Source organism: Podarcis muralis, chromosome 11 (assembly GCF_964188315.1).
Source record: "Podarcis muralis chromosome 11, rPodMur119.hap1.1, whole genome shotgun sequence".
Classification (NCBI taxonomy): domain Eukaryota; kingdom Metazoa; phylum Chordata; class Lepidosauria; order Squamata; family Lacertidae; genus Podarcis; species Podarcis muralis.
Window position 1 is genome coordinate 58223545 of NC_135665.1, and position 16084 is coordinate 58239628.

The 16084-nt window shown below is 44.5% G+C and overlaps 1 protein-coding gene across 4 annotated transcripts in view; it reads right to left on the reverse strand.

Moving 5' to 3' along the window:
* Window positions 1-2726: 2726 nt before the first annotated feature.
* ARK2N (arkadia (RNF111) N-terminal like PKA signaling regulator 2N) overlaps window positions 2727-16084 on the reverse strand; it is a 57458-nt gene continuing 44100 nt past the window's right edge. For 2 of the 4 annotated variants that reach the window (XM_028749082.2, XM_077936508.1), the window contains 4 exons: window positions 9827-10009; window positions 7882-8008; window positions 7356-7473; window positions 2727-6215 (listed from right to left, as the gene is read on the reverse strand). In XM_028749082.2, coding sequence (XP_028604915.1) covers window positions 6132-6215; window positions 7356-7473; window positions 7882-8008; window positions 9827-10009 — 512 coding nt within the window. In that variant the 3' untranslated portion in view covers window positions 2727-6131. The remainder of the gene's footprint in view (window positions 6216-7355; window positions 7474-7881; window positions 8009-9826; window positions 10010-16084) is intronic. The other 2 variants (XM_028749085.2, XM_028749083.2) reach the window with 2 other exon arrangements.

Here is a 16084-nt window from a genome sequence, read left to right on the forward strand (position 1 = left end):
AATAATAATAATAATAATAATAATAATAATAATAGGCAATGGTGAGCTAGATGGAGCACTGGTCTGACTCAATATAAGGCAGCCTCTTACTTTCCCATCACCAGTACTTAAGTTGGTCAACTGGGGAGTTCAGCCGGCTTCCATTCCATGCAACTGAGGAAGAGGGTGGGGAGTTTCAGGCTGCAAATGGCTCAGGTCAGCCCATGGACTGCAGTAATAAACATACTTGCCTTTTTAAACCACATCCAGGCTGTCCAGTTTCCCCTTGAGGAAGGCGTTTATGACTCCTCTTGCAATAAGCGGCCAGCTTATCTGGAGGGGAAGCGACCTGCTGGCTCATATTGTTTTATTCATTTAAAAGCATTTCCAAACCACTTTACGTTGCGAAAGAGGTGTATGCCACGCACTACACAAAAACAATATCCATTACAATGAAAATACAATCTAAAACCTTCTTCAGAGAGCTGTCATGGTGTAGTGGCTGGAGTGTGGGGACTAGGACGTTGGAGACAAGGGAAGCTTGATGCAGTGATAATAAATTATAAGGATCATCATCATCATCATTATTATTATTATAACTTGAAAACAGAAAAGCAGTGGTGAGGTCCATGTACGCCATCTCCCAAAATTTCCCACCCCTCCCCCAAAGCCCCACACACTACAAAGTAAGATCTTGTTTAAATAATCCACTCTATTTTATTTTGTCTTAAAATAGTTTAAACTTTATGCTACAGACTTGTTTCCAAAAAAACCAGAAAGTCTCATCTTGCACCAAAAAATATATATATTTTATAACACTCTGTTTTATTATTATTATTATTTTTTCTTCTCCAAAGACCATTAAATACTAGATGGAAACGAGAATGAGTGTTAAAAAGAACATTTTTGTGTGGGTTTTTTTGTCTTTTTTTAATTCAAGAGCTACACAACTGAAAACAATAAATTCTAAGCATTTTATTTTATTTTATTTTTGTCTCCACTGGAAGATTCCAAGCTTGAGCTCCAGCAAGAAGAGAAGCTGCTAAAACCAGGCCTGTAAGGAAAACAAAGAGCCCCAAGTTGCAGCCTGCCAATTTCTGGGGTAGAATCTGTATTTTTGTGGCACAAACGCCACATTTTTTAATCAAAGATCCTGCTGGTCTGCAAGGCGTGCCTGGGAAGCCAGGATGGGTCCATGTTTCACAGGCCTGTGCAAGGACGATCAAGTGCATTTGTTCTTAGCCATACGATGGCTACAATTTCACTTATCCAATGAGAAAAGAGAAAATCAGTCCCAGCCACCTTTTGCTCTCTCAGACAAAGATGAAGAAGAAGAAAAGGGGGGAAAGGAAAAAGAAGACAAAGAAGTAATGTATTAACTATCCAGTGATTGCGGTTTGAATTTTTTCTTTCTTTTCTCTTTCTTTTTTAAAAGAACATAGCTTTAAGAAAAAATTATCCAAGTCAGCAAAAGAAACGTAGTGTTTTTTGTTTTGTTTTTTAAATTAAAAGAGAGAGACATGAACTGGTTATCAAGCTTGGAGTTCATGATTCCTTTAAAAACAAACACAGTGCACAATTGGAGGAAGTTTGGTTAGAATGCAGTCATATTTTTTATATGTACATGGAAGTCACAGCATATACAAAGTTTTTGTTTTCCCCTTCTGCTTCTTTCTTTTTTAAAAAAAGGAAGGACTCCTAGATGCTTCTGGTACTGGCCAGCGTAAAAGGGAGGATACTGGGCTTACCAGCTTAGTAGACCAGCATGGCTCATAGATTTTCTAAAGAGAGCCAATTTTCATGTTTCCAAAGGCAACTTCATTAACAGTAGTAACGAAGCAGCCGTTCTCGGCCAATGGCTGCCTGGTTAGCTTGCTCCGGTGCTTTTCAAACGCACCTCCATCTGAATTACTTCCCCATGATGCAATCCATGCAGTCGTCACAGGCATGCGTGAAAACTGGAAATGGACATGCTGGGCGACTGGTGTTTCTCACCTGACTGCCAGCATGCCACAACCAGCTGGGAAGAGCTAGGCAGCTGGCCAATGCCTCGTGGCAGTGCCATTCACACACACACACACACACACACTCCAATCACATGGGACAGGGCCACGAGAAAACCATTCCCAAGCAGCTTTCTCGTGCACAGGTGACTTTGAGCCTGGTGTTCCTTTCGCCATGTAGTTTGAGAGCGATGGAACCAGCGGGTGAGGAGAAAAAGAAGGGGTGGCCTTTGGGGCAAAAGATCTGCAGGCACAACTGATAGCTTTAACAGCCTTGGGTGGTAGGTGAAGACACTGTTTAGGGCCAATGGGTCCTGCGCACAATAGCGGCTGGTGGAGTGGCGTTGCCCACCTGGCTATCCAACATGGGGGATTCTACCAATAGCTGAGAGGGAGAGGAGAGGAGGTTGGCGTGGACACAGTGTCAGATTGGCTCTGCTGCTGCTCCCGCAGTGCGCTGACCTCCCTCGCCCCTACCAGCAGCAACCTCCATGTTGAGATGGCAAGTGAGTAATGCCACACCACCCTGCTGTTCTGGCAACCGCTGCCTGGGTCTGCTGTACATCTTCAGTCCACGCTGCTTTGCCTGCCATAGCAAGCAGGACTCGGATTTCACAATCTGGCAATTTTAGCTCGGGGGAAGGAGACACTGTTCCCAAAGTTAGCATAATCATGTTAACATTGCAGGCTGAAGGCGGAAGAAACTGCCCATGAAAATACTTTTCCAAAAAAAAAAAAAAAATTCCCTGAGCCCTGGCAACTACTTCAGAGAGGGAGCTGCAGCCTAGACTTCTCTCAGACAGCCTCGTTTTCCATTTTGCAGAGATGTTGCTAAGATGGCAGAGCCCTGAAACATGCCATTCCTTCGCCTACAGTCTGAAATAAGGCCTCGCCACCGCGCAGATGTTGAAGCAACAGGTGCAGTCTCCAGATCAAAAGCTGGCAAGCCTAGTGGTGTCTATTGGAACTGTGGCCAGGACAACAAAGCATTATCCGTTCAACAAATCAAGTCCTGACTGCCTCCATCTAACAATAAAATCCAAGTCTCAGAGTCCAAGTCCACCTTGTGGTCATTGATAGAGTGTGGGGAGAGCAGGAGATACGACTCATCCCCTCTGCAGAAACCTGTTATCAAGTTGTTCTTTTAAGAGTGACCACATCCTTCCCACTTTATATCATCAGCAAAACTGCTCATAGCTGGCATCAAGAGCAATCTCAAGACCTGCCACATCTGCAGAACTATCCAAGGCAACCCTCTCCCAAAAGTCTTGCCCACTGAATCAAACTAAGAAGGGCAAACAAGTCCCATGCTGTCCTTCAAATGACAATCAGATGGGGACTTAGGAAGGTCTTTTTAGTACAGGCAGCGTGATCTAGTGAGCATAAAGAACTTTGTGGGAAGCATAAACGTTGTTCAACACATGCAGGGATTGCACAACAAGGAGATTTTAAACTGAAAGCTGGCTGTGTGTCATTAACCACTTAACCAATGTCTATTCCAGTGTTTCCCAACCTTGGGCCTCCAGCTGTTTTTGGACTACAACTCCCATCATCCCTAGCTAGCAAGACCAGTGGTCAGGGATGATGGGAATTGTAGTTCAAAAACAGCTGGAGGCCCAAGGTTGGGAAACACTGGTCTATTCAACAGGCTGTATCTACTCCAGTGTAAATGATGACTGAACTGCCCCCAAAGTGCAGTCTCTTGGCTTGGCTTTCAGCAAAACTCAGTGGGACCAAGGGCCTGATCTGCCCCCCACCCTCACTTGGGGAATGCATTGGTTATCTAGGGCTTTTATAGACAACAAGAAGCATGGCGATCCAATACCACCTGTCTGAATGTCAGGACATTCCTCTTCTGTTCTAATAAGGTTCAGCATGAACTGAAGTTGCTTCTCAGCTTTGGCGTGTCCTACCCTTCCAGAGAGAGAATATTCTTACTCCTTGATAACCCAGAGTGGTAACCCTACCATATGCAAAGGTTTGGTCCACCAACAGCTACTGCCGTTGCATAAGGAAAGATCATTTTACAGCGACCAATAACAGAACTGAAACAACTGCAGGAATGCCGTTTCGAACTGTCAAGGCATTTAAGGAGTCTTGAGGAACAAAGGGCATTGCCCACATATTATTCAGAAACTGCCCCAGATGCACTAATGATTGAAGCCAACACTGGTCTGGAATCTAGCTAAACAACTTTGTCTGGGTGTGCAATGGACTCTACAGCTAAAGGTGACTAGACAAACATGAAGATCTAATATGCCCAATGAGTCCAGCTGCCATTATGTTGCTGCCTAAGTCCTATCAGCCCTTGCAAGAGAACAGAAGGCATGCGGGAAAGGAGAAATCCCGGCTTGCAGCAAATGCCAGAATCTGGGCCAGGGAACCGTTCTAAAGCCAAGGGGCATAACCCCAAGAGTTGGTGAAGCCCAGCAGTGCTCAGTCGAGTTTTTAAAAGAAGGTAAAATCAAGGGTCATTTCTCATGTTAGTATGAAAAGCAAAGGTACACTTACAGATTAACACCTCATCTCTGAAGATGCACACACACACAAAAGGAAACTCCAATCCCCTCCCATTCTTTTTCATCCACATGAAGTGATCCATATATGTGGCAAAGCTTCCCTTGCTGCTCCAGATTTCGCTGCTTTTTCTGCGGCAGCAATCAAATGAATGAAGGCAAAGCCGTGCTGGGTAATTCTCAGGGGCGACGGCTATGTAAGAGGATATGTTCTACTTTTGATCATACATGCTTTGCATACAGAGCTTCATGCTTTCCTCTGTAGGGTGGTAATATTCAGAGAAGCTACGGCAGGCTTCCTCTCTATGAGTTATTTCTTGCTCTGTTTCGAACAGAGTAGGTGCCAGTCACCCTGAGAAGAGATTGAACTGGGCCTACTCTGTAAACATTCGCCCAGCTGAGAAAATGCTTCCCTTGGAAGGCGAGTCCCTAGCGACCCAGCAGCCTCCTCTAATTCTTCTCTTGCTAAGAGGAGGACAGGAAGGATAGTGTGCTAAAGGTTTGTTAAAAACCGAAATTCCTTTGTACAAATGCAGCCCAGGGCAGAAGGATCCGCTCTGGTGCTCATGTTCTGCTTTTACATACCTCCAGACACGTAGAGATACGGGTTAGGCTGCACCCAGACCTTTAAAGCTTAACATGAAAACCACACCTGAGATCAGAATTAGGTACTTTTGTGATGTGTCACTTCCTTGTGCTTTTGTTTGCTTCGGGTGAACGACAACAATAACAAAACAAAACAAAAAAAGGCTGTAACAATCTGGGCCAAATGACCAGTAACAGTACAGTAGTCTAAAGATAAAAAATAAAATGCGTTATTATAAGGAGACTGAGCACTGAGCAGTGTGCAAGCTACAAATTATGTTGAGAACAATCTTTAGGGTTTTAAACAGAGCTGCTCAGTGCGTGCTAGAGGCCTTTTGTGATCAATTCCTGCTGGTTTTGCAACCAAATCAACTTGCGTTAGGAATGCCCCCGTCTAAGCTCCCACAGTTATACTACAATCATGATGGGGGCATTCAGAGCTATGAACAAATTGGGCCAGTGGTGTTATTTATTTATTTTTAAATAATAAAAAAATGCAAGGGGAAAAATAATAATAAAGCCCCACATGTACCAGCGACATCCGTTTTAGTGGTGAATTAAAGCAATTGTACGGCTCTCTAAAGGGCGTGGGTTGGAAGGTGTTGCTGCTGCTGTCAACGAATGCTCTAAATTAATCACACACAATGGAAAAAAACCTGGAAGTTGTTATTGAAGTACAGTGCCACTAAGTTTTCCGTAAGAGAGAAAGCTCCCTTTGACTACAGAGGGGTCAATATCTCAAGGAAAGTTCTTGATGATGCAATTTTAATTGGAGGGTGTCGGGGGGGAGGGGAGGTGGAGTTCAGAAGAGGAGGAAACCCTCCCGGAGGACTCTGAATTCCAGAATGCCAGGAGCAGAGGCTTTGAACACCGAGGCGATAACCAGAAACTTCTGTGCCACAAAAGGAAGAAGAGGGCTAAGTGACTAGAAAACACAGTGAAGTTGCATTACAGTAGGTATTTGCGCCTGCTGTCCTCGTCCAGCGTGAGATCCACCACTTCGGGCGGCGAAGACCAATTCTGCGGGGGGGCCACACCTGTCCATGGTTCAGATTGCCGGGTGCACTGCAGGCCTGAGACGTGTTTCCGGGAAGACACACTCTGAATCACTCCTCCCCGAGGATGGACACATCTGCGGAAAGCAAAGGGGAGACAAAGGACATTCCCGTCAAGGCTCACCTATTGGAGCACAAGGAGTGGTTTACACCAGTGGTTGTCAACCTGGTTCCTACAGCCCACTAGTGGACGTTTCAGGATTCTAGGTGGGCGGTAGAGGGTTCTGTGGCACAAGATAAATCCTCCTTCCATCAAGCCCTGGTGGGCGGTAAGGAAATTTTACCATCAAGGAAGATGCATTAGTGGGCGGTAGGTATAAAAAGGTTGACTATCCCTGGTTTACATGGATGCATTAAGACCCTAACTTCTTTGGCAAAGGGATCACCAAAATAAATGCATCAAAGCAGGGAGAGGGAGACAGAAAAATTATGTCCAAGCATTGGCTAAAATTCTGAAGGAAATCAGCCCTGAGTGCTCACTGGAAGGATAGATCCTGAAGCTGAGGTTCCAATACTTTGGCCACCTCCTGAGCATGAGTAAGCTGAGTGACATGATGTGGGGTAGTGGATGAGGATATGGGAGGCACCCACATTTCCTGCAATGCCCCCCTAACCTGCATGTGTAGGGGGAGGGAGCTTCAGGGAAAACAGGGGCCTGCTGAGGCCCTTGGATTGCAACCACGCCTGACTAGATCAAAGCAACGAGAAATATCATCCTGTGCCAGTTTTCTTTTAATGACATGGCTTAAAAAGGCCACCTGCCTTTCGCATTCTATGTCATTTTGCAGAGCTGTCAATGCACCTGAGAGAGAATCCCACTTCCAGATTTCCAATAACTGTTTTAGCGCTCAAAAGGTATTTGAAAGGTGAAGCCGCTTACAGCCTGTATTCCCCTTGCCACGGATGGGGAAGCCTGGGATTAGAGCTACATCGCGTGCCAGTGGCCAGAAGGTCCTACAGGGTCAGTGAAGGGCTAACTCTCGCCCAGTTGGATACCTGCCATTGGCCAGACACCAAGGCCACCTGCAGCTTCTCTCCCTAGAAAGAGGAGCATGAAACCAGGACGACAGTGACTGTCTGTGCCCAGGTGCTGAGCAGGCTTCCTTGTGGTCCCCGGCAGCCAGTACCTGCGCAGAGTACCTGCCTTCACACTGGAAACTGAGGGGCAGTTGGGCTCTGCACCTTTGCTCAAACGGTTCTTTGCTCTCGCTTCTTGCCTTGCCTTTTGACACCTCATTGACTTCCTCCTCGGCTTCCACTTCACTTCCTCCTCTGCTTTCACTTCTCCCTATGTCTGGAATGCCTTTCTCCCCTGCCGCTTGAAACACTTCTTTCCTGTTTTAAAAAAACGATCTCCTTAAGACTCGGGTTCTCCCTTTGCTTTGCTCCCTTATGGTTTTGCTGCTTTGGTTCGTTTAAAAATAAGCTTGCAGCGGCTTGTAGCAGCTGTGCACACTATACGGTATGCTGAAGACACCCTTCTCTGTGCCCTGTGCCTCTGGGTTCGGCAGATTCCGTCGCACTCAAATATCAATCAAATATTTGATGCTAGGTCCATGTTTAAGGTGTATGCACTTCCGGGGGTTAGATTGGGAAAAGGCAAGTCATCTTAACAGAGGGAGGGAGAAAACCTACCCACAGGCAGAAAAAAGTAAGATGACCAACTGATCTGCATTTTCTTCCTTTTCTTAAATTAATTCCAAGTATTTAGATGGACTCAGTGCTTAAAAGGGAAATTAGTACCTTGCGTGTTCCTGAACTCCCACAATCTCCACCTCGCTGTCTGATGATGCTATATTAATTTCTTCATTGACCTGGGTGTTGCTGCTGGGGGCCTTGCCGCCTGCCAGGAATCCAGCATTCAAGTGATCTGTAGAAGGCAAAGAAGAAGGACAACCCAACCCAAGATTCAGCAGCTTGATCACCCTTGCAGGAAATCCTTAGAAAGAAGCCGTTTCTCACCAACGTCAAGCAAAGACCCATTCATCACACTGCCATTGCAAAATATACCAGCCATGGATTGGGAGTCGGGGACGGGGAGAAGACTTTCCTTCCTGGCAGACCCTGTTTTTGTATAAAAACAGACCCTTCATATATATATATATATATTTATGATGGATCGCCACCAGGTTGAACCTGACACAGTCTACTGTCCACCTGCTAGAAAAGCTTGAGGGTCCCTTCCATCAGCCTAACTCTACAAAAAAAATAAACCCAAAGAGCACTTTTGGATTTATGAAAGGACCCAGAGGTTAACAAAACTTTGCGAAATATCCTTGGAGAATATAAAAGTGTCCCTGAACAATTGTGTGGTCTGGAAGATTTTTGTGAGAAATTCCAGAGAAATATCTTTCTAAATCATTGACACAGACATCAGATCGTTCAGAAAAGGTGGGGGAAAGGAAGGAAAAGGAAAAGTGACACATCACAGACACAGATTTGCAAATAAAAATAGAAGTGTCACAGTAAGTTAGTTTTACCTGCATGAGTCGGGCTTCTGTTAAGGGGCCAACTTTTACTGGTCTCAGAATCCCATAAAAATGTTAGGCTTCACTCATGGTCTTTCATCCTTTGGAAGCATTTAATCAGAAGTTCAGGTATTCTCTCTTTCTTTCTTTCACTATCCTTTTGCAAGGAACTGTGCACATGTTCTGAGCCCTATTGGTTTGTATTACAAAAGGACTGGCTAATTTTGAGTAGCTGAGGTATCGGGAGAAAAGAGATTAAACTCAGGATATTTATTGGGGAATGAAAGGAAGAATATCTGTCTGTTTTGGACTTTCAGAGAAGTGGTCAGCCACAGGTGCTCTAGGGCAGTGTTCCCCAACCTTGGGTCTCCAGCTGGTTTTGGACTACAACTCCCATCATCCCTCACTAGCAAGACCGGTGGTCAAGGATGATGGGAATTGTAGTCCGAAAACAGCTGGAGACCCAAGGTTGGGGAACACTGCTCTAGGGGGCAAAGTTTGCCTAGTTGGAATACAGCTTGTCTCCAGCTCTCACTACCATACATCACTACTGGGAAAACCATAGCTTTCACTATACGGACCTTGCCAACAAAGCTATGGTTTTCCCAGTAGTGATGTATGGAAGTGAGAGCTGGACCATAAAGAAGGCTGATCGCTGAAGAATAGATGCTTTTGAATTATGGTGCTGGAGGAGACTCTTGAGAGTCCCATGGACTGTAAGAAGATCAAACCTATCCATTCTGAAGGAGATCAGCCCTGAGTGCTCACTGGAAGGACAGATCCTGAAGCTGAGGCGCCAAGACTTTGGCCACCTCATGAGAAGAGAAGACTCCCTGGAAAAGACCCTGATGTTGGGAAAGATGGAGGGCACAAGGAGAAGGGGACGCCAGAGGACGAGATGGTTGGACAGTGTTCTCGAAGCTACTAGCATGAGTTTGACCAAACTGCGGGGGGCAGTGGAAGACAGGAGTGCCTGGCGTGCTCTGGTCCATGGGGTCACCAAGAGTCGGACACGACTAAACAACAACAACCATGCCAGTTCAGCCATATTTACAATGTGTACACTTTGTGTAGTGAGCAGTGGAAAGAATGGGTTTGCATGCCTAGTTGCTGCAGGCCTGATGACCTCAGGCTACAGATGAAGAGTCGCGGTGGGGGGACAACCGCGTAGGCCAGGTGCAGGAGCTAGCGCAGGACTGGGACAATGTTCCCCTACTCACCTGTCTCAGCATTCAGCTCTTCTAGCAGCCCTCTCGTCCTCCAAGTAGGCCCAGTGTCCTGGTTAGCGACAGAACTGTTGTGCTCTTGGACTACCGCAGCTGCCAATAGATTGTCTACATTCACCACTTCCGGGTCGGAATTTGTGTCCGAGATATCATAGTGAGCCACAACCGGAGCTCCATCTGGGAAGGAAAGAAAACCCGCAGCTATTAAGACCGCAAGCAGCTTGGAGGAAGCACAAACTCTACTGCTGCTTTGCTGTCTATATACTGAGCGTTAGCATTTGAATACTAAACAAATCAAAAGCAGTGACAGAACTGCCAACTTTCATTTGATACAGATCAGCCTTCTTGGATGGGGTGTCCACCAGTTGCTTTGAACTACAACTCCCAGCTGATGGGAACTGTAGTCCAAAATATCTGGGTGGCCCCAGGTTGCAGAAGGTTGATGCAGACCATAAACGTCATTTGTTGAAGTAATATGCAAGGAAATGCTTTACATAATGCCAATATTATTTATCTAAAGTATTACTGGCAACGAAATATGCCGTATTTTTCGCTCTATAAGACGCACCAGACCACAAGACACACCTAGTTTTTGGAGGAGGAAAACAAGAAAAAAATATTCTGAATCTCAGAAGCCAGAACAGCAAGAGGGATCACTGCGCAGTGAAAGCAGCAATCTCTCTTGCTGTTCTGGCTTCTGTGATAGCTGCGCTGCCTGCATTCGCTCCATAAGACGCACACACATTTCCCCTTACTTTTTAGGAGGGAAAAAGTGAGTCTTATAGAGCAAAAAATACGGTACTTAATATTTCCCACAAAAGAATAATAGAATCATAGATGGATGGGACTCTGAGGATCCTCTCGTTCAACCCCCTGCAATGCAGGAATATGCAGCTGTCCCATATGGGGATCAAACCTGCAACCCTGGTGTTATCAGCACCGTGCTCTAACCACCTGAGCAATCCAGTCAAAACTATCATCGGACTATTTTGGGCAGATCTGACAGATTTGCCCTATTTCTCCCCTTTAACTGAACTTTATATTCCCTTGCTGGTGGTCTGGAAAGTGCAGTGAGTGTAGAATGCTGCAGTGCAGCTGCTGACAGGAATGAGACCCTCCCAGCATACCACAACTCGGCCCAAAGGTTTGCAGTGCCTGCTGATTTGCTACTGGGCCAAGTATTCCTATTGGTATATAAAGCCCTTAATACCTTGGGACCTGCTTGCTTGAGGGACCGCAGTGCGCCTCTCATGCCTTCTCCACCACTTTGATTTACAGGGCTTGCACTCTTACAAGTGTCTTATAATAATCATTCCACGTCTGCCCAACTTTCAGGGTGGCAGCAACTATGCCATGGAACTCCCTGCGTGTTAGCGCTATTCAGGCACTCTTGCGATACTGCTTTTTGACGCTTGCTATGACGACTTTAAGGGCCATGGGTTGCGCTGTGGGTTAAACCACAGAGCCTAGGACTTGCCGATCAGAAGGTCGGCGGTTCGAATCCCCGCGACGGGGTGAGCTCCCGTTGCTTGGTCCCTGCTCCTGCCAACCTAGCAGTTCAAAAGCACATCAAAGTGCAAGTAGATAAATAGGTACCGCTCCGGCGGGAAGGTAAACGCGTTTCTGTGCTCTGCTCTGGTTAGCCAGAAGCAGCGTGGTCATGCTGCCACATGACCCGGAAGCTGTATGCCGGCTTCCTCGGCCAATAAAGCGAGATGAGCATCGCAACCTGAGTTGGCCACGACTAGACCTATTGGTCAGGGGTCCCTTTACCTTTAAGAAGAATTTGTCCAGGCCTATCCAGATATGTACCTGCTTTTAAATTCTGCTGATTTTATCTTCATCTCATTATACTGCATAATGCACACTGCTTAAGAGATTATTCTTTATTTTACTGAGTGGTTTATATATATGTTTTCTAAATCAGTAAACATCGGCATTTCTGCGCTTTTGAACATTTTGTAAACTGTAAGCACGGATGCAGAAAAAGTGGTGCAGAAACATACATGTGCGAACACATGAAGCTGCCTTATAATGAGTCTAATTATCATTGGTCCATGTGGCCTAGCAAGGTACACTCTGACTGACAGCAGCCCTCCAAGATCTGGGGATGCTGCCCTGTTTATCTGAGATGCTGGACTACAACTCCCATCATTCCTAGCCGGCATGACCAGTGGTCAGGGATGATGGGAGTTGTAGTCCAACAACATCTGGGGACCCACAGGTTGAGAATTGCTGCATGCAGACAATCTACTCTGCCAACGAGCTATGGAAAAGGTGTGTCACATTTCATCTGGCAACTCACAATTAAGGGGGGCAAATGAGGACAAACCCTCCTTTTCAATTCACTCATCTAACACACCGACAAAAGAATTCACATCAATTCTTTCCAAAATTACAGCAGGGTATTTTTGTTGCTAAGTGAGAGGAGGGTGCGGGGGGAGAATGAAGAGCGCCAGATGGACTGCAAGCAAAGCACGGCATGCCTGTTCTCAATATAGCTGCCTTAGAAACAACCATCTACTCCTATGAAAGTGGGAGAGAGGAAGGGAATGGGGAAAGCAGCAACTATGTAGACTGAAGAATCAACCAGCAATGAGGCAAACTCAAGATTTGGCTGTCGGAAACACGCAACTTGCTCATGGTCCTCCACATCCTGGTTTCTAGGAACAATATTTTGCCTCAATGTCTGAGTTAAGCAAATTATGGGTATCGCTAATCACAGTCAGCCTCCAAACAGAATGAGAAATCATGGTTTGAAGTGGGCTTCCACCTCTAGATTGCAGGCAACCCAAGATCAGCAGTACTCATAGTTTCAGACATCACAACAACTTATTATTACCGTAACCCAGGAAGCACAGAAGGTAACTGGCATGTGCAAGCACAGAAAGTGTTCCCAACGACCAAATTATGGTTTGTTTCATCTGCATTGAGCCAGGATCTCACTAGTCCATGCAGTCATGCATTATCATGGCACAAGTCTTTGTGACACAGAAAAACACAGAGGCAGTCCCTTCTTTAATTTATATGGTTCAGAGTCCTGTCTGGAGACTAGACACCTGAAATGCTCAGTCTTAGAATAACCTGGCGGGGAATTATTTTTAAATGTTCTTGGGGTTTTCTGCTTTTTCAATGAGCAGCAGACCGCCTCCCACTCCCAATGTCACATCACAAACAGTTTTTGCTATTCTCCTCCATTTCAAACATCTTCTACTATGAAGCATTGTGTGTTTCGGGTGTTCCTGTGTGTCAGCATCAGTCTAAAGTTCCCTTAGGCATGCAAACAAGTTAAATGGATCTTTGGATTTTTAAAATGTGAAAGCAGCTTTCTGGTTCAGACCAAAGGTCCATCTAAGTGCAACATTTTGCTTCTTTCAGCAGCCAACCAAGTATTTTTGGAGGCCACAAGCTGGACATAAAGTCAATAGCCTCCTCTGCTTTTGCTCCCCAGCACTTTAGATATACACTCTTATTAAAATGGAGGTTTCATAAAAGCCATCATCACTAATAGCTGTTTCTCCACGCATCTGACTTGTCCCCTTTAAAACTACCATGGTACGTAGAACTGAATTTTGCAAAGTCTGCAATACACACCCCTTCTAGAGGTATTATTATTATTATTATTATTATTATTATTATTATTATTATTATTTATACCCCGCCCATTTGGCTGGGTTTTTCCCGCCACTCTGGGCGGCTCCCAACAGAATTAAAAGCACAATAGAACATCAAGCAGTAAAAACTTCCCTAAACAGAGCTGCAATGCATATTCTGAAAGAACAAGTCACTTTGCTGTCAAGAGAACTGACCCTCACTCTGTCCTGGCTAAAACAGAATATAAAAAGAATCCTTCCAGTGGCTAATGTGGGTGTGCAAATGGGATATGGAGCCCAAGGATTTGCCAGACATCCTCAGTGAAAGGTTCTCATGTCACAAAGCTGGGGGAGACTTTGAGATTCCCTACTGCCTGTTTGGACAGAGAATACTGGGCTAGATGGACCAATAAAAATGATTCAGTATAAAAGCAGTTATTCTCTTATATAAAATGGCTGCCAGCTACCATGCAGTATAAATCCCATTGTAATCCGATACAGTATAAGAATAATGTTCCATATTATGGGAAATGAAGCTAAAGTTTTAGGAATCTAAGAACCCAACTTTAGAGCAGACCCAAAGTTCATCTTGTTTCCCACAGTGGCCAACCAAATGCTCTGTTCAGAGACACAGGGATTTTGGTACGTTTTGGATTTCATTTCTCAAATACAGTGGTACCTCGCAAGACAAATGCCTCGCAAGACAAAAAACTTGCAAGACGAAAGGGTTTTTGGTTTTTTGAGTTGCTTCGCAAGACGATTTTCCCTATGGGCTTGCTTTGCAAGACGAAAACGTCTTGCAAGTTTATTTCCTTTTTCTTAACACCTTTAATACAGTTGCGACTTGACTTCGAGGAGCAACTCATAGAACGCGGTGTGGTAGCCTTTTTTGAGGTTTTTAAAGACTTTGGTGATTTTTGAAGCTTTTCCAAAACTTTCCCAACACCGTGCTTCGCAAGATGACAAAACTCGCGGAACGAATTAATTTTGTCTTGCGAGGCACCACTGTAACTAAATAAACCAGGTAATTTAGCAAGACGTTTCTTAATTCCATAAGGAACCAATGCCACTTAAAAGTATCCCGAAATCAGTTCTGTATTTTACGTTAAAGAAACGTACAGAAGATTCAGGATAAACCAGCATCAATAACAACCTGCTTCCTGAAACAATGTCAGAGTTGCAAAAATTAAGACAGATTCAACTTAAATAAAAGGTAAATGGAATGGTTAACTACTAGTATGTACAAAGGGGACAATGGTTCAGCACCAAACACTGACGATTGTAATGCGGGGAGGAATCATAGCCAGTTGCATATTGACATTTGCTGTTGAAAATAGGGCTTTAAACTTTATATGCAAGGGTGAGAATTTTTTTAGGTGGGAAGTGAGAATGTGTGTTGCAACACTAAATGGCGTGCAGAGTTAAGCAAAGGCGTAATTTTCCGCCCCACAATATCATCAGAGTTCAGTGCAATATGGTATCAATTGACATTACATGGTCAATAAAAAATGTTTTGAGTGCAGAAGATACGAGGGTCAAGTACAATATTGACTGTTTCTTATCTAGCCAATTAAGGAGCTACTCATAATTTTTTCATGTTTTGCAAACGAGTTTACTTTAATTGTCAGTAATATTGTCAAAAGTCGAATCAGACAGGTCTAAAATGAGCCAAATTGTATTTAGACAGTAACTGGAGTCAAGTCAAAATTGTACCACTCCTACATGTATAATCATGCAAAAATGTATAATAAATGTATATACATGCAGAGTGATATTCTTATCACCTACCCAGAGAATAACTTGGGTGAAAGTCTTCATCAGTAGGAAATACAAGCATAAACTTGCTATCTGTAGCTCCAACTCCTGTATCTTCCACACTTCCAAACAGCACACCTTATAACTTAGCTTAAATTTTTAGCATACATTGAACAAACAGTTTACATGCTGAACAATAATTAACATTTGTCAATTATGAAAACAAATATTTAAACTAGGTTTCTTTAAAAGAAAAACTGGCAAAAGTCAAATGCCCTAAAATTGTCAATGGACGAGTTGTGTTATTTGATTGCTTTCGACTCTCAAATGAGATTGGGGAAAGGGAAATTCCTATGCATGTTTGGATTAAGCTAAATCCAGAAGCAGCCCAGGCAAAAGGCAAAGGAAGCCGATCATGGGCAGGTGAGGGGGAAGACGGGAAGGTGAATAATCTTTTGCACAAGCCCTGCTGGACTTAAGGGGAGCCATACAAGGGCATTCAATGAGACCTGTAAAGGGAGGAAGGAACGAATCCTTCTTTTTTTAGTGGTGGTGGGGTGGCTTATGAATTTTCTGACTCAGGCTGCAATACACTTGGGAATAAGTTCCATTTAACACACTGGGAATTGTTTCTGAGTAAATATGCAAAGGAGTGGGTTACATGGCACCAAAAGTTTTTGTCTGGCCCTGGCTAAAACGGCTGTCCTGTTAGGAAATTTGCAATGCAATGTCCTGCAACTTTGCCTTTTCTCTCAATCTGCAAAGCCGACTGTCCTCTGATATGTTCTTCACTTCTGTATCACACAGAAGGGAATGGCTATGGTTATGCATGTTTATTAGTGGCAAGCATTGGTTTCCATAGCAGAATGGAAGCCTACAATAAGAATAGGTAGAAATTCAGGAA